This window comes from Prionailurus viverrinus, chromosome B3 (assembly GCF_022837055.1).
Source record: "Prionailurus viverrinus isolate Anna chromosome B3, UM_Priviv_1.0, whole genome shotgun sequence".
Lineage (NCBI taxonomy): Eukaryota > Metazoa > Chordata > Mammalia > Carnivora > Felidae > Prionailurus > Prionailurus viverrinus.
Window position 1 is genome coordinate 16,147,060 of NC_062566.1, and position 24,144 is coordinate 16,171,203.

The 24,144-nt window shown below is 38.7% G+C and overlaps 2 protein-coding genes and 1 long non-coding RNA gene across 7 annotated transcripts in view; 2 read left to right on the plus strand and 1 right to left on the minus strand.

Moving 5' to 3' along the window:
- ENTREP2 (endosomal transmembrane epsin interactor 2) overlaps positions 1 to 24,144 on the plus strand; it is a 454,786-nt gene that overhangs the window by 293,027 nt on the left and 137,615 nt on the right. The window lies entirely within an intron of this gene.
- LOC125168741 (uncharacterized) lies at positions 737 to 12,173 on the minus strand. Of its 4 annotated transcripts, none has more exons than XR_007153276.1 (6): positions 11,893 to 12,173; positions 8,755 to 8,805; positions 8,607 to 8,676; positions 7,262 to 7,354; positions 2,676 to 2,835; positions 737 to 2,329 (listed from the first exon to the last, which is right to left on the minus strand). It is a non-coding gene; the product is annotated as an uncharacterized LOC125168741 (long non-coding RNA). The 4 variants fall into 4 exon arrangements; XR_007153274.1 differs by having other exon boundaries at positions 8,755 to 8,838; XR_007153275.1 differs by lacking the exon at positions 8,607 to 8,676.
- Positions 12,262 to 14,963, plus strand: NSMCE3 (NSE3 homolog, SMC5-SMC6 complex component). Its single transcript, XM_047864026.1, has one exon. It carries the CDS (start codon positions 12,382 to 12,384, stop codon positions 13,240 to 13,242), a length of 861 nt encoding a protein of 286 aa, XP_047719982.1. The 5' UTR covers positions 12,262 to 12,381; the 3' UTR covers positions 13,243 to 14,963.

The following is a 24,144-nucleotide window of genomic DNA, read 5'->3' on the forward strand; positions in this document are numbered from 1 at the left end:
AAATAACAAGTTCAGAGGTGGGCTGCTCCAGAGTTAGTTGGTTCAGCAGCCTAGAGAAGTCATCCGGGATTCAGATTCTTTCCAGCTCTTCATTCTGCCAGTTTCAATATTTTGATGTGTTGGCTTAGCTCTGCTCATGGTCACAAGATGATTGCCACTGCTTGAGGCATTACACACAGATGTAAAATGTGTAGAAGAGGATTTTTTTTTCCTGTGAACCTCTTTTTGAGAGCAAGTAGACATTTCTCAGACTCCCCCCCACCCCCCACCCCCACCCCACACACACACACTACCAAAATATTCCTCACATCTCACTGGCCAGAACTGGGCCACATGTCAACTCTTAAACCAGTCACTTGTTATTTTGGTTGTATAATTTATTTATAAATTTAAAAAATACTGCCCTTGAATAAGATTAATCAAGTGAACATGGGAATGGATGTTGATATTAAGTGGCAATAAGTTGGGCTAAATTTCTGTAATTTGCACCTAATAATCACACCTGGACACAAAGGATTAGCCATAAGCATAACAGATATATCCACATTAATCATTGTGTGAAATTTCTCAATATACAGTTTTTAAAGGTCCAAAGTAATAACCACACTGATTTAGGTAATTTGCTTAGAGGTGCATGTGAAAGGAAAAGAAAACATGCATGAGTAGTATGAACCACTTGGATAATTACAAACAACTGAACAGCTCAAGAAAATTTCATAAGCACATTTTTAATGACTGATTGGATCCTAGGAAGCAGTTAATTAGCTAACATTTGATTTTCCCATGCCACCTCTCTCAAACCTGTGGGATTAATAAAATCTGAATTAAAAAAAAACAAACACCTCTTGTTTCTCGTGAAAGAAAGATGCCCTGCTTTATCCAGCCAGATGAAGGGATGTTGTTGCCAGCTTCAGGAGGCAGGGATCCTTCAGGAAACCGAGCTCCTTGGCCTCTTGTGCATTTAGGGCTGGCTTTCCCACGGTGGCTTCCTGGTTGCTGGATGCAGCACTGAGGCCAAGCCAGCTGGGCGGGCACACAAGTAGGCAGCAGGTTCCCCTCTGCGATTTCTTCCTTCCCTGATGCATGTGATTCTCACCCGATGTGCAGGGCTTTCTCTCTTCCTTGAATCACTTTCTCACGCACAGCACTGGTACGTTTGCTGTCCAACATGTTTGTATTTATAAGGTTGCTACTTTCCCCTGGTGTTACAGGGTGTGTTCTGTTTTACCTATTCTGTTTCTTCCTTCTCCAGGCTTTGTGCCTCCTTTTGTCCAATTGAGGTCAAACTTGTTTATTCCCTGGAATGCCATTCTTTCTTATTTTCTCTGTTCAAGGCTTCTGAAAGCTCCACAGAGCTGCCAAAACATCTCATGCACATGCAAGGAACGCACTTAGAGGATCCGGGACTGAAGTTTCCTTTAGTATTGAGCTTCTGAGGGTATCTTCTGAGAGAACTAGGGACGAGTTGGTCAAATTCTCTTCTTAGCAGGGTCGTCACATATGCCCTATATGATTTACAAGTTTTCATGGAATTAGAGTAGCAATTGGTCTTTTAATGCTCTAAGACAAGTGGATAGAAGTGAGAGTTTTGGTTGAGCATAGGTTTTACTTATTTGAATGGTTTTCATACTAAGAAAGGCAATGATCATCATACCTTTTTGTCCAGGTGAGAGAGAGAAAGTCCAGGTAAGAGAAAGTGTTGCCCATGTACAAAGGACAGAGCATCTGACTTTCTGATTCCCTCCAGGGAGAAAGATACTTTACATCAATTCTTAATTTCTGAAAATATTTTTTGGGGGAAGTATCACACTTACTGGACTATATGAACTGAAAAAAACTATTGTTGCTGTTCTTCTCCTTCTTCTTCTTTTACAGTTAAGATTGTCTTTTTTCTACCAGATGGGCAGCTTCCAGAAGGTACACATGGAAATCTGGTCAGCCAAATTAGTGAGTGGACTGAACCCCATGGTCAATGAGGTGACATGTCTCACCTGAATCACTCTCACATTTCTAGATTTTTTTTCTCTAAATTTTATTAAGTTTCATGATCCTTGTATAGTTCTTGTATATAATCTCATTGTTCCCGGTTGTCGTATTTAAGAAACTGTAGGAGCTAAATTCAATTCAGTATAGTGTAGTAAAGATATGACTTCAGGGTAAGGGAGACTATGTCAAAGTTTGGGCTAGATCAATAAGCAAGTTATGTATGTCTTCCTTATTAATCCACTGCATGTGTCTGAAAGGCTATTTTGGGGGTGGGGGTGGGTGTTGCCTTATTTTTTATTGTAGATCTTGTCTTCAGTGTTGTATATGGAAATGAAAAATGAGCCTGTGAAGCAAGGGAGAAGAACTTAAAATCACATACCATAAAATACTTATACTTTTGTAGATGTTAACTTATTTTGCATTTTTTTGTGAATATCCTGCATTGAGTTATACATACTGCACTATGATTAACTCAGAGGCAATTTTCACAGTATAGGTTGATATGTTTTGATATGGTAGATCTCTTTGAGAGAACAGGTACTTGTTCTTGCTTGTGAGTGGGAAGATACAGTTTTGAAACCACTGGATCACAATGCATGCACAATTGACTTTATTACCTATTTTTGATTTTGCCCTTCTCTCAAAAATATTTGAGGGCCAAGGCTATTTATGCAGCCCCCAAAGCCTACCTTTGTCTGATGTCTCTGGTACAGGAAGCCAGGAAGCAGCAGGAACAACCGAAGCCCCCATTTCCTCAAGATATTTTGCTGCTGTTAAAGATTCATTCAACATTAGAGTGGTTTTTAAATGGAGACCTCCACTTGTCCTAGAAGTCACAGAATTGTGTCACTTAAAGAAAAGAGAGCCAAGTTAGGAAATTTATTGTCTTATGAGCAGATGCTCTGGGAAACTCAGGATGCTCCAGTATATGGACATCTAATAAATGAGGAACCAGGTATTTCTTTACATGTTACTTTCAGGATGGGCTTTCTATTTTCCTTCCAATATGTGTGTATGATTTATGATTTAGAATTCTTTCATATATTAATCATATTTTATAGCTGAAAGTTTGCCTAACTCAGCCCTGCCCTTCTGCAGGTGAAGAGGCTGAGAACTAACCTGTGAGAAGTCTTCCAGGACCCAGAGGAAAGAAATTGGTGGCAGAGAAAGGATGAAATTGTGTTCCATAAACCATATAGCATAAGGATGTTCATTAATCACCTAAAATATAAACAAAAATCTTTGTGACAGTGGAGAAATCATTATTTCAACAGTAGACTCTCCTCCACTTTAGTTTAACTTTTTAATTAAAAAAAATCTTGGGGCGCCTGGGTGGCGCAGTCGGTTAAGCGTCCGACTTCAGGCAGGTCACGATCTCGCGGTCCATGAGTTCGAGCCCCGCATCAGGCTCTGGGCTGATGGCTCGGAGCCTGGAGCCTGTTTCCGATTCTGTGTCTCCCTCTCTCTCTGCCCCTCCCCCGTTCATGCTCTGGCTCTCTCTGTCCCAAAAATAAATAAAAAACGTTGAAAAAAAAATTAAAAAAAAAATCATTCTGTTGGGGCGCCTGGGTGGCTCAGTTGGGGCGCCTGGGTGCTGGGGCGCCTGGGTGGTTAAGTGTCCAACTTTGGCTCAGGTCATGATCTCATGGTTTGTGTGTAAGCCCCATGTCAGGCACTGTGCTGACAGCTCAGAGCTTGGAACCTGCTTTGGTTTCTGTGTCTCCCTCTCTGCCCCTCCCTGCTCACGCTCTCTCTCTCTCTCTCTCTCTCTCTCTTTCAAAAATAAACATTAAAAAAATTTTTTTTAATTCTTTCTGTTGCTATTGATCCAGAAAGTCTGGGTGCCCTAACTGCATCTACTTGATGGTTCTCATTACTGTTTTCTTAGTCTTCTTTTCTGATTTCATCTCATTATACTTCAGAAGGAACATCTTATTAAAGATTCTTCAGCTTGACCTTCTTCGGGTTCTTTTTAAAACAGGTTTATAAAGACATAATTAACATATCATAAAATTCACTTGTTTAAAGTATACAATGTCTTCTTAGCATACTTCAGAGTTATGCAGCCATCATTATCTAATTTTATCACATTTAATCACCCCAAAAAGAAATCATATACCCTTTAGCAGTCACTCCCCATACCCCACCTTCCCCACAACAAAACTGTGTTCCACAGAAGCTGTAGCATGTTGCGGTCCCACCAGCAACATATGAGGTTTCGCTGCATCCTTGCCAAACTTGATATTATCTGCCTTTTTGTTTAAAGCTATTCTGGTGAATGTGAAGTAGTATATATGGTTTTGATTTTGCATTTCCCTAATGACCAGTTGTGATGAACATCTTTTCATGTGATTAACCATTCTTACATCCTTGGAGACATGTCTACTTAAATCCCTTGCCCAGTTTTACAATTGGATTTGTGTCTTCTTATTGAGTTGCAAGAGTTGTTTATATGTTCTGTATATATGTCCCTTATCAGATACATGATTATTTGCAAAGATTTTCCCCCAGACTGCATAGATTGCCTTTTCACTTTCTTGAGTCTCCTTGAACACACACAAATTTTAATGTTTATGAAATCCAACTTCTCAACCTTCTTGTTTATCACCTGGGATTTTAGTGTCTTATTTAAGAAATCATTGACAAATGGAAGGTCATGAAAATTTGCTCCAATGTTTCATTCTAAGAGTTTTTGAATTTTAATTCTTACATTTGGGTCTATGATCCCCTTTGAGTTAATTTTGTATGTGGTGTAAGGTCAGGGTCCAGTTCATTCGTTTGAATGAGGATATCCATTATCCCAACACCATTTGTTGTTATCCTGCTGAATTATCTTGGTCCCTTTTTTGAAAATCTGTTAACCATAGATGCATGGATTTGCTTTTGCACTCTCACTTCTACTGTACTGCTCTGTATGTGTATCAGTTTACTAGAGTTGCCATAACAAAATACACAGACTGGGCGGCTTAAACAACAGAAATTTCCTCACAATCTGGAGGCTAGAAATCCAAGACCAAAGTATTAGCAATAGTGTAGTTTCCCCTGAGCCTCTCTTCTTGACTTGCAGACAGCTGCCTTTCCACTGTGCCCTCAAATGGCCTTCTTTCTGTGTGCACATATCCCTGGTGTTTCCTCCAAGGATGAAGGATGATGTCCTTATGAGGGCATTAGTCTTATTGGATTAGCAACCCACCCTAATGGCCTCATTTTAACTTAATCTATTTAAAGACCTTATTTCCAAAATCAGTCACATTCTGAGGTAGAAGGAATTGGGACTTAAACTTATGAATTTGAGGAGGAGGAAGACACAATTCAGCCCATAACAATATGTCTTATGTTTGTGCCAGTACCTCACAGCTTTGATTACAATAGTGTTGTTCTGACATTATTGTGGAAGTATGAGGAAGTGGGACTCCTTCAACTTTGTAATTTTTAAAGAGTGTTTTGGCTATTCTGGGTCCCTGGAATATCCTTATGAATTTTAGGATCAGCATGTCAATTTCTATTTAAAAAAATGCAGCTGCGATTTTGATAGGTAGTGTCTTCAATCTTTTATATATATATATATATATATATATATATATATATATATATATATACATATTACATATATAATATGTATTATATATACATATTATATATATAATATATATTATATATGTATACACATTTGGTTTGCTACTATTTTGATAAGGATTTTTGCATCTGTATTTGTAAGAAATGTTGGTTTGTAGTTTTCTAATAATGTCTTTGGCTGGTTTTGGTATCAAGACAGTACTGGACTCAGAATGAGTTGGGAATCAGTTCTTCATTTTCTGGAAAAGTTTGTAAAGAGTCTTAATTCTTTTGTAAAGAATTTTGGTAGAATTCACCAATGAAACCATCTGGACCTGGATTTTCTTTATGGTAAGTTTTTAAACTAAGCCAATCTTTGTTTCTTTATATTTTCTATTTCTTCTTGAAATGTGTGTTTCTAGGAACTTTTCCATTTCACCAAATTTACCTCATTTGTTCGTATACAGTTGTTTATTGCTCATAGCATCCCCTTATAAACTTTTTTTCCTTTTTAAGGTTGGTAGTGATATACCCCCCTTCATTCCTGATTTTTTTGAATTTTATTTATTTTGAGAGAGAGAGCATGCAAGTGGGGCAGAGAGAGAGAGAGAGAGAGAGAGAGAGAGAGAGACAGAGAGAGAGAGAATCCCAAGCAGGCTCCGCACTTTCAGCACACAGCCCGACATGGGGCTCAATCTCACAAACTGTGAGTTCATGACCTGAACCAAAATAAAGAGTCAGATGCTTAACCTACTGAGACACCCAGGTACCCACATTCCTCATTTTTTTTAATCAATGTGGGTGTTCTTTCTTGGTCAGTGTAGCTGTCAATTTTATTACTTCTTCAAATTCTTGGATCATCGTTGATGAGTTTTCTTATTTCACCTGTGCCAGGTTTGCACTTATTTCTTTCCTCTGCAGATCATGCTTTTGGGAGTTGCTGGTAAGGTATTAGGCTGGAACAAGTGGTGAGAGGCCCAGAAGTTTCTGGCACAGCTGACTTTGCTTTTATAAGCCATTGTGAATCAAAGAATACACTGTTTACATGTCTCCTGAGGCACCATGAAGCAACCTCTAGGAGCCCAGGCTTAAAAGGGAGCAAAACTGCTCAAGGCCTCATAGCATTTGACCTGCCTGTAAGGCTTCTACTGTGGGCAATTAGTCAGCAGCCTGGGGCAGGTTTTTGGAGAACTAGCCTCAGAAAGAAGACAGCTGCAGGCTCTCAGAAGGGAGACATGGGTTTCTGACGGCTGAATATCCACAAGTAAATGATCCTGGGTCTTCCCAGGCCTTGGAAAGGGGCAAGCCTTCTCCTTATCAGGTACCTAAGTTCTCATTTTCATCTCAGGGAGGAAGCAGCCCTGTACTAACTCTCTTCTCTGCAGACTTTGAAGAACCCATGGTCTTTGTGTACTCTCCAGCCTTGAAAGCATGCCTGCTTCAGTTAATTTAACTCAAAGGAGGGAACCAGGAAGAAGAGGGAATGAGAAACAGAGGACCTGTGCAAAATTATCATTTCTCCAGGATTCCTACAGCCACCTCTAAAGTACCTCGGAATATTATTTCTGGTTTTCTGTTTATAATTGTTGTCTCCTTCAGGACCACCAGTTATGCATAGGTGGGATCTTTCTTGTCTGCCTTCATTATTTCTGTATTTCGTTCCAATTCCCTTCTTTTATTCTTAACCCATTTCAATTTGCTCAGTTTTCTCAAAACTTACCTGTCTTATCCCTCTCTGGGTATTAGTTTTGTCCATTCTCCTTCTTGGTTCCCTTGCCCTGTGAGTTACCTCTGTTACAGGCTAAAGTGAAATCTAGAAGAAAAGAATGAGGCTTCTGTCATCTTGAACGGTGTGGCCTGTAGGGAAATGCTTTGGGTTAAATAGAACACAGCTACTCTAGAATAGCAAATGTTTTCAAATATGTTCTAAGTCATCTGAAACTTCTTTCTGCAGAGGTAAATCACCAGATTAGCTCACATGTACATTCCATATGGAAAAACAGTCTTTCCTGATTTTTACTTTGGCCTTATTGCCAGCAATTAAAATCATAAGTGCATTCCTCAACCACAGAATATGCCAAGAAACAATAAAAATATCAAATTATATTCAGATAACATCTGATTACATTCAGTAACCTTACAGGTAATATTAACTTTGTCTAGGCCCCTCCTTTTGAAACAAAGTCTCATTCCCTAATACCCTCTTTTCTCCTGCTTCATTGGGTTTGGATATTGCTTGGCCAGAATTTTTTCAGTTCCAAGTGAGGAGAACCAACTGGAAGCAGATAAAGTGAAAGGACAGCTGACTTGCTTTAGTAAGTAGTTATTCCTAGTTTGACCTTGAACTCAGGATCCAGGAGTTGGCAGCATTAGGATTTCTCCATCTCTTAGATCTCCTTTGAGCTGGCTTCACCATGAAGCAGGTTATGCCCAAGCAAAGGCAAAGGAGGCTAGGCTTCCATCACTGTTTAGCTTGTTAGCTCAGGGAAAGAGAACCTATGTGAGCCTCTGAAAGGATGCTGAATAGACTTCCGAACCAGTCTCTGTGGCTGCCCTGAATCATGTGCACTCAGGAAAAAAAGGTAGAGCCTTACTAAGGTCTCCTAGAGATGGGAAGGAGTTCCTAAAGCGAAAAGATGCAGAACAAGTGGCAAAAACAAGCAAACAAAAAATTTTTGGCCACCACTGAGAGACCTTGTATATTTACAATTTTATAACTTAACAGACCTTAATGATTTTCATAAGTAAAAGCCTCCAGGTAACTGGAAGGTTTATATTTCTTGAAAAGAGTCTGAGAAGGTGCTTCTGGGCCAAATGGCTGCAATGCTTGGAAAGAGCTATCTCATCAAACTGCACCTCTCCACCCCCACCCCCCACCCCCGCCTCTTCCACCAGTCAAGGAAAGCTCTCTTGCCACTTAAAAGTATCCTTTCAAGAGAGATAAAGTGTTTTCATGTAGTCCTGCTGTGTGACTTAACCCGTATGGATCTTTGTTATGAATGGACACAAGGGATTTTATTACAACCATTAAAATATCTGGAATCGTTTTCCTCCTGTCTACTCACCAAAATAGTATCTGCCTCCCCCGCTCCAACTCCTTTGCTCACATACTGCATACGGTCCCACTTTCTTTCACTGGAAAAGGCAGTGAAGCTGCTCATATATGATGGCTGCATGCTTTTATCGTTGCTTTTCTCCCCCAAAAGCCCTTACCTGCTTTTTGCACTAGGTTCCTGGCAGAAAATTTTAAATCTTTGTCTGTTTCTGCAAGAAATACCAGGGAGTGAAGAGGAGAACCTAGTAAATAAAGATGATTAGAGATTGCTGGCAGTCATTTGCTACCAAGGAGATGAAATAAAGCAATTAATTACTCAGACATCTAAAGAGCAAGTGATAGTAGGCATTTCTTTGTTCAATGCATTTGAAATCTCAGCTAGCTTAATTTTTGCCTCAAAGAATTTTTACTTTTTTGTCTAGTAATAAAAATATTAAGATCATTACCATAAACCATTTGAAAATGTTCTTCTTTTTAAACCACTTGTCTTTATTACTTCACTGGCTGAACAAAAAGTCATAAATGTCGTATTCAAGTCACACTGAATTTGCTGAAAATTTGAATGTGTATAACTGCTACGGCATGGTGTTACCATGAAGTCAAAATCATTCAGAATGTATTTCTCATTTATCTCCCAAGCAACACAATCAACATTAATTTCATTTTTAAAATAATTTTAATAGCACCTTAATATGTTTTTTCCATACTTTTTTCTGATTTTTGTATGTACTTGTGTTTCACTGCAGTAAACATCTTTCTATATACAGCTTTGTAAAGTCCTCAGACACTTTCCTTAACATACACCCTCTGGAAAGAAGCAATCTATTATCAACTACCCTGTCCCACCTTATGCGAGGTACTTGGCAAACCTCTCATCAGTTCCCTAATGCCTGGATTATTATAGTAGTCCCCCCCCCTTATCTGTGGTTTCACTTCCCACTGTTTCAATTACTCTTGGTCAACTGTGGTCTGCAAGCAGATGATCCTCTTTCTGACATAATCTCAGGTCAATACCCTAATGCTACATCACAATGCCTGCGTTATCCCCCTCACTTCATCTTATCACGTAGGCATTTTATCATCCCATATCAGAAGGGTGACATTTTGAGGGAGACTACATTTACATAACTTTAATTACAGTATATTGTTGTAATCGCGCTATTTTATTATTATTATTTTCAATCTCCTACTGTGACTAATTTATCAACTTTGTCATAGGTATATATATGTATGTATAGGAGAAAACATAGTATATATAAGATTCAGTACTATCTGCAGTTTTAGGCATCCTTTGAGGGTCTTGGAATGTGTTCCGCGTGGATCAGGGGAGACTACAGTAATCTCATTTCACGGATTTGGAAACAGAAAGGAGTGTCAGTAGCTGCCTTGATATTACACAGGTTCCTAATCTAGGTCCATATGGCTCCATAACTTTGCTTTTTTAAGGACACTATGTTCTGTCTGCTTTAACATATGGTTAAGAGGAGTCTCTGAAGGTGCACCGTCTTAATTCAGAACCGCCACTTACTTGCTATAGGACAGTTAATATTTTCTCTGTGCCTGTTTCTTCCTTTGTGAGAAGAGAAACATAATAAACACACAGGCCTCACAGGGTTATTGTAGTGACTGAAGTAATATATGTACACCACTTAGAATAGTCTGACCCTTTGCAATAATCATTAGCTGTTGTTTGTATGTATTATTATTAGTGTTTGTGTCATTATCATCACAAGTTTTTCCTCAAACATCCATGGCTTCCCATGTCAATCTAAAATGGAGTGTGGGTCTGGGTGACTTCTCCATGTGACGCCTAAACTTCATTCTAGTATTATTAGATGTATTTTCTCATGTGCATTCTCCTGGACACAGTGTAGGGAGGTGTTTTAACTGAAATCTTTTCTGACTTTGAGTATGACAATCTGCTGAGTACAGATGCTGCTGAAGGACACTGCAGATTTACAATGAAAATGCAGCCTAATTGTTGACAGTGGCTTTCATCTCATTTTGCATTTCTCTGTTATCTGTTGGTTGCTGATTCTTCCTCCCTTCTTTCTCTCTTTCATCTTTTTTTTTTTTAATTCACGTTACAGCTGATTCTATTGGAGGGGACTTTTGCAGAATTTTTTATTGCAGGAGGTTTAACATGAAGCCCAAATTTGTAAGGAAAATGGAGATGAATTTTCTCATTGTAAAAAAAAAAAAATGAGTGCCTTGATGATATATTTGTTTTTCTTAGTAGGCTTCTGTCATTAAGACAGATGCTTGAGGATATATTGTTAGATCTTGCGTGGAACAGAGTTATTACTCATAGCTCACTAGATTTTAGCATACTTGCATCACAACATGGAGTATCATTTTACATTTAGTATTGCAGTTCCGATGCCATTATCAGATTGCATTTTCATATTGAATTACAAACAAAAATTTTATGTTACTAACACTTAATGAAATTTTAATAAGGTTGTGTTTTGATGCTATTATTCAAATAATGTGTTTTGAATTGCTTTCCTTTGAATATATTTGCATTAAAGAGGAACTCAGTTTGATTTGGTTCTTTGAAGAGTTTTCCCACTTTCTGGGCGCTGCTTTCAATAAGATAAAGCAGGAAATTCAGTTTCTTCTCTGCAAGTCAGTAAATAGAAAAGGAACACATTTGCTAAGATCTGTAGAAATAATGGCAGCAGACTGCAGATGGTTTGAGCTAATGAAATGACTCATGTTGGCTATTAGGGTTGCACATGATACCCCTGGGTTCTGTTTTCTTTGAGCCCTAAGGCTAATATATAAAAAATTAAGAAATTTAAGAGATTCGCATTATTGCAGTTCTTGATCAGTGATGCCCAAAATTAACTGAGAATCTCTTGAGAGAGCACGTTTCTGTTTGTAGCATTCTTACTCATTTCTGCTAAAATTGTGGTTGTGGGCCCAACGCAATTTACGTGAGCAAGTGCTTTCCAAGAGAAATAAGAAGAACACTTGATTGTAACGTGCTTTATGTGCTGGTTTGTCCTGGTTGTCTAGCAGGGGGAGTTTAATTATAACTACTGCAATAGCAAAAACATGGTTAAGAGTCCTGTTTACAAGGCAAGCCTGTCTTTATCAAACATTCGTTTTTAATAAACTCTTCAGGGCATTAGAGAAAAGTAACTGGTGGTAAATGTTTAGGCCGGTTTGAACCTGCACCGAGGGGTGGGGGTGGCAAAGGCAAAGCAAATTAAGAGTCATCTGGGTCTTTTATTTTTTCAACGTCGCTGTATGTAGAGAGAAATGCTTTTACTTCACTTTCACACTCTTACCTTCCTCCTCCCCTTACTTTTCTCCCACATTCGTTCTTTGAGTTCCCTCCATCTGAAAATACTCGCGATTTTAAAACTCGTAATACTTCTGCAGTATTTGCCGGAGTCCGTGTGGTCCTAAAACGAGCCGCACACTTGCTTAGGAGTTTTGGTTCCTGTCCTCTATTTGGGGGGCTTGGTAAGGACAACACTTTTAATTACAACAAAAGCCACTGCTGTGACTCAAGGTGAAGCACAGACACCACCCGCTTCCTTCGGCCGACGCGCAGCGGCAAGGCAAACGCCCCTGACGCAACGCGCAGCCCTTGTGACGCAACACGCAGTCTCCGCCGACGCAAGCGCAGTCTCCGTGATGCAACGCGCCCCCCCCCCCCCGGCCCCGCCCAAGGTCGCCCAGACGTGCCGTACGCCGACCCACAATTCCCGCTGCGTGCTGCTGTCCCGCCGCCGCCTCTGCCGCCGCCCGTTACGGCTCCCGCCGCTGGGGACATGTTGCAGAAACCGAGGAACCGGGGCCGCCCTAACACCCAGGCCGAGAGGGAGAGGGACTGGGCCCGCGGCGCCGCGGAGGAGGCCCCGAGCACCTCCCGCGGGGCGGGAGGCTCCCAGGAGGCCCGGGGCACGTCGTCGCAGGGCGGCCGCCGGGCCGAGGCCTCTCCCGAGGTGGGGCCCAGGTCCCAGCAGCAGCTGGAGCTGAAGGTGGCCGAGCTAGTGCAGTTCTTGCTGATTAAGGACCAGAAGAAGATCCCGATCAAGCGCACTGACATAGTGAAGCACGTTATCGGGGACTACAAGGACATCTTCCCTGATCTCCTTAAACTGGCTGCCGAGCGCCTCGAGTATGTCTTCGGGTACAAGCTGGTGGAACTGGAACCCAAAAGCAATACGTACATCCTGATCAACACTCTGGAACCGGTGGAGGAGGATGCTGAGGTGAGAGGCGATCAGGGCACGCCCACCACCGGCCTCCTGATGATTGTTTTAGGTCTCATCTTTATGAAGGGCAATACCATCAAGGAAACGGAGGTCTGGGACTTCCTGCGTCGCTTGGGGGTGTACCCCACAAAGAAGCATTTAGTTTTTGGGGACCCAAAGAAACTTATTACCGAAGAATTTGTGCGACAGCGTTACCTGGAGTACCGGCGGATACCCCACACTGATCCTGTAGACTATGAATTCCAGTGGGGTCCCCGAACCAACCTGGAAACCAGCAAGATGAAAGTTCTTAAGTTTGTGGCCAAAGTCCATAATCAAGATCCCAAGGACTGGCCAGCACAGTACTGTGAGGCTTTGGCAGATGAGGAGGCCAGGGCCAGACCTGAGACAGGTGGCCCCACTCCCTCCTCTTGAAGTCTGAGAGAGATTTGAGCTCCAGAGGAGGTGTCAAAGGCACTGGGTGATGGGGTAGGGGGGTGGGAGGGAGCATATTTCTGTAACACTCAAATGTGTGTGGCTTTAGGATGTGTTTGCAAACTTCTGTTCTCTTTTAATATTGTAAGTTATTTGGTTCCAGCTTTTCACTTATAAAAATATTAGGAGAGGATTTTTTGTTTTAACTTGTGTTATTTTCTGTGTATTTTGGCATAAAAATTTTGCTAGCTTTATGCAAGTAATTGGAAAACATTGCACCATGATCTGGAACAGGTGTTTAAGAAAGAACACATTGATCAATTGCTTTGGCGCCAAGAAAGTAAAAGCAAAGTGACTACTATCTGGTGTCTTAACTACCCAGTTTGTAAGTTAAAATAAAAGCCTTTATAAGTTAAAAATAAAAATGTAATTGCTTATACTTTTTTTTACCTTAAGACAGCTATTATATATTTATATATTTTCTATGTATATAAGCATTACGCATCATCTAAGCAGTGTGCATATTGTATTTTCTCCGAATAACAATTTTTATATTCATAATTCTTACCTCTGTGGCCAACCATTTAGTTCCATTTAGGTTTATTTTTTCCTGCTATAGTTGTAATAAATACAGTATCTTTGAAGCAGTTAAGCACTGTGCATTTTTCAATCGTGATTCATGAGATTAATTTCTTGACTCAAAACCAGCATCTTAAAAACAGGTTTTTTTCTTGCTACAGATTATTAAGGTAAAAGCGTTTTGTAGAAGTTGCTTTACTTTTGTGTGTGTATGTGCATATTGCATCACAATCTAAAATACATTTCCTACTGGATATAAAAAAGTTGATAAAACTGTTAGTGATTAACCATACTTGGGAATCTGACTACCTGGGTTTAGATACTGGTTTCACATAACTAGCTATATGAGCATGTTACTTATATACAGATGTTTTCTCACCTGTAAAACAAGCTCACGATGCCCATGTTATGTGTGGTAATGTGGTAATTTGATATTGGAAGTGTATGTCAAGTTCTTGGCACAATGCCCGGTGTGGAGGATTTTAGTTGTTAACTTTGTTCCTTAATTTTTTAAATTTGTTTTTTGTTGCTTATTTATTTATTTTGAGAGAGAGCAGGGGTGAGGCAGAGAGAGAGAGAGAATATCCCAATTAGTCTCTGCACTGTCAGCGCAGAGCCTGACCAGGGCAGGGCTCAAACTCATGAACCTTGAGATCATGACCTGACCCGAAACCGAGAGTCAGAGGCTTAACCTGACTGACCCACCCAGGCACCCTAATATTTTAATCTTCTTGGTTTGGAGCAGTTAAATTTTTTTTTCAGGTTTTCTTTCATTATCTTCTAAATCATAGGATAGGAGTTACTGGTTCAAAAGTTACGACAATATTCTTCTAGCCTGATTCTATTGTGTGGTTTCATGGGAAAACATAACTCATGATATATTGTGAGTATAGCCCACATAAAGTAAAACAGGACAGTTAGACCTAAGATCTCCCCTGGGCTTGAGAGCTAATTTTTTAGTGGAAAGGATATGGGTTTTGAGGTTGTCTGACAAATGGAATTTGAATTCTGGCTCATACTATGTCAGCATGGTGACTTGGGGTCAATTTTAAGTTTTCTGAATCTCAATTTATCTGTAAGATCAGAAAAACAGTAACTATATTATAGTTTGTTATATGTATTAAATGAATATGAAGAAAAGAGCTCAGTCTCCTCTCATTCCTCCATAGCTTCTGGCAAAATGTTGTTTATATTCAGAGATTCAACAAATAATTATTCAGTGAGTGAGTAAATTTAATTGTTTGGGGGGAAGGTACTACAAATTAACCCCAAAATGAGATAAGTACTTCAGTTCAAAAAAATGTGGATTTGATCAACACTGGACTGCCATCTAGAAGCGTCTATGGTGGGTTTGTAGTGGTATGACAGAATGTGATAGGCTAATTGTTTTTTTGTTTTTTTTTTCATTCTGTTAAATTGGAATTTGCATTTATTTCATCAGTTAGAATATAATTGGTTCTTGAAGGCATTTCTCCTTGGTTTGCATTTTATTTCAGTGTATAAATTACCTCGCGACTAAGCATCCTGCTTACTGGTCCCTCACCTCACTGACTGCTTTCCCCTCTGGAGTGTTTTAACACTGGCATTTTCCTCCGTATGTGAAAATTATCATTACCCAGCACCCACTGTCGGTTATGTCTGAGGCAGATATCTTCTCCCAACACTTTTCTATAGAGATGTTAGCCATTTACCTTTAATGAGTTACCGTTTTGTTTCAGATTTTATTTTTTAAAGTTTTTGTTTATTTATTTATTTTAAGCAATCTCTACAGCCAACATGGAGCTCAAACTCTCGATCATGGGATCAAGAGTTGAATGCTTCCAACTGAGTCAGCCAGACACCCCCATTGTAAAATATAAAACATTACAGACCAGATCAAGCCCTTAGAGGTTCTACCCTTCCTGGAGGTGTCTAAAGTTTGTGGGTATCATTCCATTGTATGATTTAACACTTTACCATGTATGTGTATATACATGAACAATATATAGTAGTATTTTGTAAGCTTTGATGACTTATATATGGGGTATCATACTGTACCCTTTTGCAACTTGGTGTTACAACTTACCCTGTTTTTGACATTTAGCTACAAAGATCTGATTTATTCATTTTAGTTGTTCTTTCATGTGGAAAAAAAGTAACTGTTTACTCATTTCCTAATGGTTAGACCAGTTCTTTCCAATTTTTTGCTATTTGCCTGCAGTATATCGTGCTTCCTCATACATGTGAGTTTCTCTAGCCAGAAATAAATTGAGCAATCATGGGGCATTGCCAAATTGCTCTTGAACTTGTATTAAGTTACAATCCACTAACATTTTATAGTTCTTTTTCACTGACCCACCCTCCTACTTCATATGAAAATTTGTCCCTTCCAGCTGTATAGTGGGTATGTAGTGATAGTTTATTGTATTATTAACTTGCACCTCTTGTTTACTAGTGACGTTAAGTATCTTTTGTTTGGGGTTTTTTTGCCATATTATTTTGTTCTTTTATCTGTTAGACCTGTTTTTTAAAGATTTGTAAGATTTCTTTATATGTTCTGTGTATATTACTCCATTGTCATATCGTGCAAATAGCATGTCACGTTTCATTTTTTCTTTTGTCATGCAGATGATTTCATTTTAATGTGTCGAAATCATCAATGTAGTGCTTAAAAAAAAAGTCTCCCTAATCCTGATAAGTGTTAAAATTAATAAGTTAAAATTAATAAGTGTTAAAAATTTTGACTTACATACACATTTTTTTTTTAAGTTTATTTATTTTGAGCAAGAGATAGAGTGCACGCACTAAGTCAGGAAGGGGCAGAGAGGAGAGAGAATCGTAAGCAGGCTCTGTGGTGTCAGTGCAGAGCCCTTTGTAGGGCTTGATTTCATGAACTGTGAGATCCTGACCTGGGCTGAAGTCAGGAGTCAGAGGCTCAACAGAGTCACCCAGTCACCTCACATTTATGTTTTTAATCTTTTTTTGTATCATGATTTAAGGTATGGATATAGTTTTCATATTTTTTCCTATACAGATTGCCTAGCATCAATTTCTCATAGTTTATCCTTTCCACACTGATTTATAACATGTTCTCTTATTATAAAGCCATAACTCATATAAATAAATTTATGTCTAGGACCAAATTGATTTATTTGCTATCTCTTTGCCAATGCCATGCTATTATAATTCTATAGCATCATAACAAGGGTTTTTTTTCTCCTTTTCCACTTCTTATACCTTTTATTTTAGTCTTTTTTGCACTGGCTAGAACTGCAATATGTTTTTTTAAAAAAATTTTTAATGTTTTTATTTTATTTTAGAGAGACAGTGCAAGTCGGGGGAGGGGCAGAGAGAGGGAGACACACAATCTGAAGCAAGCTCCAGGCTCTGAGCTGTAAGCACAAAGCCCGAAGCAGGGCTTGAATTTCAAGTCAGTGAGATCAACCTGAGCGGAAGGAAGTTGGATGTTTAACCAATTGAGCCACCCAGATGCCCCATGGAACTGCAATATGTTTTTGAAAAGAAGTGGCAACGTAGACTTTAAGAATGTTCCTGATTCCTTGTTCCTGATTTTAAAGGGAATCATATTTAAAGTTGTACATTAACTAGGTTTGCTTTTAATTTTTTCCCCAACAAATATCTTTAATTGTGTTTTTATATTCCCCCTTTCTAGCTTGCCTAAAGATGTTTAAAAAACTTATGCATAGCTTTTTAAATTTGTATCATGCTCTTTATTAATCTGCTAATGTGATTAAATTTTTATTTTTACTCTCTAAGTTCAGTATACTTTTTGATACAGTTTAGTGTAACAACACTGATAGGTTTTTCTGATATCTGAGCATCCTGCAAATCTTCTTGTGAGTGATACATATAAAAGATAGTTTTTTTATTTGCTAAAAATTTCTAAATTTTATGTCTTTGGTCGTAAGGGGAATTAGCCTGTAATTTTCCTATATTTTATTGTCATTATTGGCTTTGAGATTACACTTATTTATTTTAATTTTTTAATGCCCATACTTACAGAAAAGTTGCAAGTACAGTGCAAGGAATCCCACCCCCCCCCCAACTATTTGAATGCATTAGTTATCATGTTTCTTTAGTCTCTTTCAATTTGCAAACAGTTCCTTAATCCTTCCTTGACTTCCATGATCTTGACATTTGAGGACTACAGGCCGTTATTTTGTGGAACATCTGCAGTTAGGGTTTGTCTGCTATGCTTTGTGATCAGATTCAAGTTATGCATCTTTGGCAGGAATACCACAGAAGTGATGGCAGTGTTTTTCCTTTAGGATCCTATCAGTGGCACAAAATATTAATTTGTCCTATTATAATCTTGATCACTTTGGTTGAAGAGATTTTGTTTTTTGGGGTTTTTGTTTCTGTTTTGTTTGTTGTTTTTTCATCATTCCTCTCTACTGTGAAATTGTTTTGTTTCTCTCTATAATAAATCAGTAAGTTGTGTGGAGATACTTTGAGACTTTGTAAAATTGTATTCCTCACCAAATTTTCAGTTTATTCGTTGTCTATGTTTATCTGTATCTGTGTAGACTCATGGGTGATAATCTTGTACTATCATTATTTGATACATAAATCATCCCTGATTTGGCCAGTAATAACCTTTTTCAGCTGGCTTATGTGTCTTCAGCCCACCCCCCATCATTCTGAGACTTCCTAACTTTCTGGATCTGTCCACTATCTACTGAAAACTGTGGGATTCCATTAATAATATCATTTCCACTCTAACACCACAGTGTTTATTCTAGCTTTTCCCCTCTCTGTCTTTGTATTTATCTTCTCCAACAATGAGCAACTTAGATCCTGTTATTCTCATAATGCTTATTTGATCAATCCCCCTATAAATAACAAGTCTCCTGTTGTGGCTGCCCTACCCTCCCACATGGGGATGCCCTTTGCCCCCCAGTGCTGAGATGACATCCTGCAGGAACTACCCTTCTGGGCATGCACCCTCCTCACAATGTTTGAGCTCTGGCTCCCTCCTGGGGCTTTTGCCTTTCTCCTCCCATATATGTATCTTGCTCTGTTACGCTTCATGGCTTTAGCACTGAATTGCCCAGGAAATAGGAAATATTATTTTGTTCTCATAAATGAGTTGGGCTGCTTTTCTTTTGCCATATTATATAAGGATTTCATGTTTTTTAAGGTTTTGAAGAAATCCACCTGTAAAATTCTCTGGGCCTGGTGTTTTTGCTGGATAGATTTTTAACTACTGCTTTTATTTCATTAATAGGATGTTCAAGTTTTCTCTTCAAATTACTTCTGGTCACTTGTATTTTCTAGAAAGTGTTTTCATCAGTTTTCTGATGTATTAATATAGAGTTGTTCTTAGTATTTTCCTTTCATTTAAAAATAATTTTATTACATCTTCACTTAATATCCATTTTTGCATTCTCATAATTATTTTTGCTTTCACTCTTCTTTTCTACCGCCCCCCCCCTCCCGCCAAAGCTAGTTTTGCCAGGAGTTTTGGCTATCTGGGGTCCATTGAGATTTCATATGAATTCTATTAAGGGTTTTTTATGTTGATTTATTTTTGAGAGAGAGAGAGAGAGAGAGAGAGAGAATGGGTGCGTGAGCGTGAGTGTGGGAGAGGCAGAGAGAAAGGTAGAGAATCCCAAGCAGGCTCCACACTGTGAGTGCGGAGCCCGACATGGGGGCTTGAACTCAGAAACCGTGAGATCATGACCTGAGCTGAAACCAAGGGTCAGATGCTTAACCAACTGAGCCACTCAGGTGCCCCGATTTTAGTGTTTTTGAAAGAACATAAATTCTTGGTTTATGTCAGCACATGGCTTTACTTTTAGCATGTAAATAAAACATTTTCATTTATTCCATAACTATATAGAGAATTGTCAAGTGTTCTAAGGATCCTATTATTATGAATATGTGATGAGAAAACTAGGATTTTTAATTATTTCCTTTCCATTTAGTGACCAGAACATGTATTGAATTGGCCATCTTGTGGCTCCATTGTAGTTTATCCAGCCTCGGGATACTCCAGAGTTCCTGAATGTCAAAATCATGTTCTCTGGTTATAAATTGACAAGTCCTAAGGGTAGTCAGGGGGAATACAGTGGGCTTCCATACACATTTGTTTTCTTTGTTCTGATTTATATGGGAGGAAGCAGATTTGAAAAAGTTTAAGTGTTATACCATATGAAGAAATGACATAGAAACTTCTGTAGAGTTACTGTAATGACACAGCTGATATCTAAAGATGAATTGGAAGTGAAATTTAAAGGAAAAAGATGGTCTTTTAGGGTAACAGAACAGCACAGTGACTTCATTGGCAAATCATTTTTCATGGTAGTTACTTCATTTTGTACATTTGTGAGCTTTTCTTGTTTTCTCACTGGGAAATAGCAAGCTTACACAAGTACGCTATAAAACTTAAAAATGCATTTTCCTTATTTGGCAAATTAGATTCTCATTTTAGCCATTTTTTTTAAAGTAACAAATGTGTCATTGTTTCTTGCCCTTATATAGGAGATGTTATAGTTAAAGTAATCAGCCATGTTATGGGCTTTGTGGAGGTAGCACTGATTCCTAATTACTGGGCTGTAATTCTTAAGAGAAATTACTGAGTTTATGACAACTGTAGTCATCATTTGTTGGATTTTTCCCCATGTGCTGCCCTGCATTTGCATTTAGCGCATTACATACTCAGACCCACTTACCTATCTCGTTTACTAATACGTGATGCATTTTGTTTCATAAGTTATGCTTTAAAGGACTAATTAGCTCTTATAGTTTCAAAAAAATGTTCATTGTTAGATCAATAATCTGCCTGAATACTCAGATCCCTGTTAACAACTTAATTTTTCTGTCTTGGTCTCAGATATTCAAAATTGTTTTCCTATTCTAGGGCCAAAGTTCATGGAATCAAAGTGGAATTTTAAATTATTCTGCCACAAAGTATCCATAGCTCTGTGGTCACGAAAATGTGTGTTCATTGCTTGCTTGAGATTGGACTGAAAGTTTTGAAAATCTAAGTAGAAGAGTTTTATATGGACTAGAATTATATCTTGATATCCATGTTTAAAAACTAATTTGGTTCTGTACTAATGCTTGGAATTGGGTCTAGGAGAGCCACTGCAGCAGTACTGATCTTTGAACATGTAAAGGTAAAGACAAAGAACCTTTCCCGGGTCAAAGACATTCCCTAAAAAATTCCAGATTGTGGGCAGAGTCTGGGTGATTTAATTGGATCTTGACTAGAGAGGAGAATGTGCATCTATCCATTTTGGCATCCACACCACTTTTTACAGCTTCTGGCCCCTGGTGGAGGCTCAAAATATGCTGAATCAGTTAATGAATGAATGGTCCATTAGTCCTTACTTGCGTAGTCATATTAATAACAGCTGACATTTAGTAATCTTGTTCTCTGCTTGGCATTTATGCAATAAGTGTTTGATGAACTGTCAAGCTGATCCTCAGTGACATTGTTTTCTCCTCCTTACTTCTTGCAGATACTTGTTTTCATTTTGATCATTGTGCAGGAGCTGCTTATGTATTTCCTCACCATAACCTTTCTTGTACTTATTTGGTAAATATTTTTCAACACCTCCTGTGTATCAGTCACTGAGAATGCAGTTGTGGGCAGGATACACACAATCTCTGCTTCTGTAAATCCAGCCTCATCTACAGGGATCAATGAAGGCTTCTCAGAAGAGGTCAATATCATATGATGGCTGAGGGATGAGTAAGAATCAAGTGAAGGAATCAAAAGGGTAAAGCAGCATGTTTTGGGAAAAGAAAATAACATGAACAGAAACTTAAAGAATTCCTGGAATTAAAAGACCCTCACTATGGCTAGATGGTAGAGAATGTGGCAGGGACAGCTGGAGACAGGCTGAGGAAATAGGCAAAGGCCAGGTCAGCCATTTATAAGGTTTGTCAAGTTTTGGAAATCCAAGCCAAGGAGTTTTATTAAGGCAAGGAGATGCTACTGAAGAGTTTTAAGCAGAGGAGTGATGCCATTCATTCATTCATTCATTCATTCATTCACTTATCCAACAAATATATATTAAATGCCTAGCTGGGCTCTTGGGCTAACCAGTAAATAAAAGACATCCCTGCTCTTGATAATCCATTTATATTTTAGTAAGATAATGCCAGTCCCAGACTCAAGGAAGTCAAGACTGGAGGCAGGAAGAACAAAGAAAAGTCATCCATGGAGAAGATGGTGATCATTGAAATTATAGAGTGGCACCAGTAGGGGTGGAGAGAAATTTCTTACGTAGATTTAGTAGGACTTGCTGATTTATTAGATGTGGTCAGAGTAAGGGAGGGTGAGTGGAAAATGTCTCATGGCTCTAATGTGGGAAATTAAGGAGGATGGTGATGCTAGCAGTTGAACAGCATTTCAGGAAGATCTTCCTGGGTTTGATTTTCTATGCTAAGTGAGTATGAGGAGCCTCTGAGGTACACAGGTAGAATGTTGAACAGACAATTATGTATATAATTGTACAATAGGTCTGGGAGGGAGACAAAAATAAGAACCATACATCATGTTCTTAGATAAAGTAACAGAGGGGATTTACAGTATAAGAACAATATATGGATGTTGTGGTTATTGGGGATGTTCACAAATAAGTTATTTCCTTTCAGGGCATTTGGTAGGACTGTATTTCTCCATCCCATTGGATGTTGAGTGTGGCCATGTAGCTTTTTTGGCCACTGAAATGTGAACAGATCTTGCATGTGACACCTCCAGGCAAGAACTTTAAGTTCTATAGCTGAAATGATTGTAGGAGCATCACTGAACTGAAGCCTTCACTGACTTGAGTGCCTGGGTGAATTTGGGGCAAAACCCACTTGACCTGTTTTGGCCATATAATGCGAGCAAAAAACACACTTCTGTTGTGTTAGGCCACTGAGATTTTAGAGTTATTTTTAACCTATCCTATCCTGATTGATCCAGAAATCGATCCAGAAATCCCACCCTGATACAGAGGAGATTGGAAAATGACCATACACATTATATAATGGAAAAGCATTTGATAAAAGTGACTTTTGTGGCAACTTGAAGAAGCAGGCCATGCACCTAATGAACATATAACTCTAAAATTAAAGAAGAGAACCCTGGAATGAACATATACCTCTAAAATTAGAGAACAGAACCCTGGAAGTGTGAACGTTGGTGCCTGTGACTGCATCTAGAAAAACTGTCAGGAAAGAGATGAAATTGGAAAACACTTGGTTGGTATGTATTCAGTGATAAATAGAATAGAGAGAATCCAGAAGTGTATAGATATGCAAGTGCTTCTGAATCCCCAACCAATAAAAAATAAAAATGAGAGACAACGGTGAATTAAACCACATTCTTGAGGCAAAGATCAAATACATGGTATAGTTGTCCTTCCCATTGTCAAAATATGGGAATGTATTAAAGTGGTTTAGGATAAAGGCTTAACTATGAGTTGGATGTCCAATATTTTAAAAAGAACAAGATGAGAGAAAATAATTTAAATGTGGTCTGTCCACCAAAAGCATAAAGACCAGAAGTACACAATCAAGTAGAGAGAGAAAGAGGAACATGATGGGAGTGTATATACATACATACACATACATATATATATATATATGTGTGTGTGTATCAAATAATATTTCATATATTTTGATATATATATCAAAAATATATATAGCAATACATTATACACACACACACACATATGCATGCAAATCTAAAATGTATGCCTAATGCCTAGAAAAGAAGTATACAGGTATGGCTGTTGGCACATGGCACCAAATAAAATCAAATTGTATTTAGAGATTTGACCTGTCAAAGAAACCCTAGCCTGAATTTGCAAAAGTTGATGACTGTTTGAGGCTTAAAATAACCCTTAGATCCCCACCTTTTGTGAGCCAATGCCTATAGTCCATGTGGCCCAGAAGGGTACTGGAAAAGATAGAACCCCAGAGTGGAGTCAAGGTATACAGTTTCAAAATAAATGTCATTACTTTATTTACATAAAAGTGATTAAAATCTTATTTTTTTCACCATGGCCAAGTGGGATTTATTCCTAAAATGCAAGGATGATTAAACACATGAAAAGCAGTGTAATATGCCACATTAACAGAATGATTTGAAGAAAACCAAAGCTTGGGGACGCCTGGGTAGCTCAGTCAGTTAAGCGTCCAACTTTGGCTCAGGTCATGATCTCGCATTTTGTGAATTTGAATCCTGCGTCGGGCTCTGTGCTGACAGCTCAGAGCCTGCAGCCTGCTTCAGATTCTGTGTCTCCCTCTCTCTCTCTGGCCCTCCCTCACACTCTGTCTCTCTCTGTCTCAAAAATAAACATTAAAAAATGTGAAAAAAGTTAA

Excerpts from the sequence above, each read along its gene's own strand:
- NSMCE3 (XM_047864026.1), top strand. The coding sequence starts at position 12,382 with ATGTTGCAGAAACCGAGGAACCGGGGCCGCCCTAACACCCAGGCCGAG.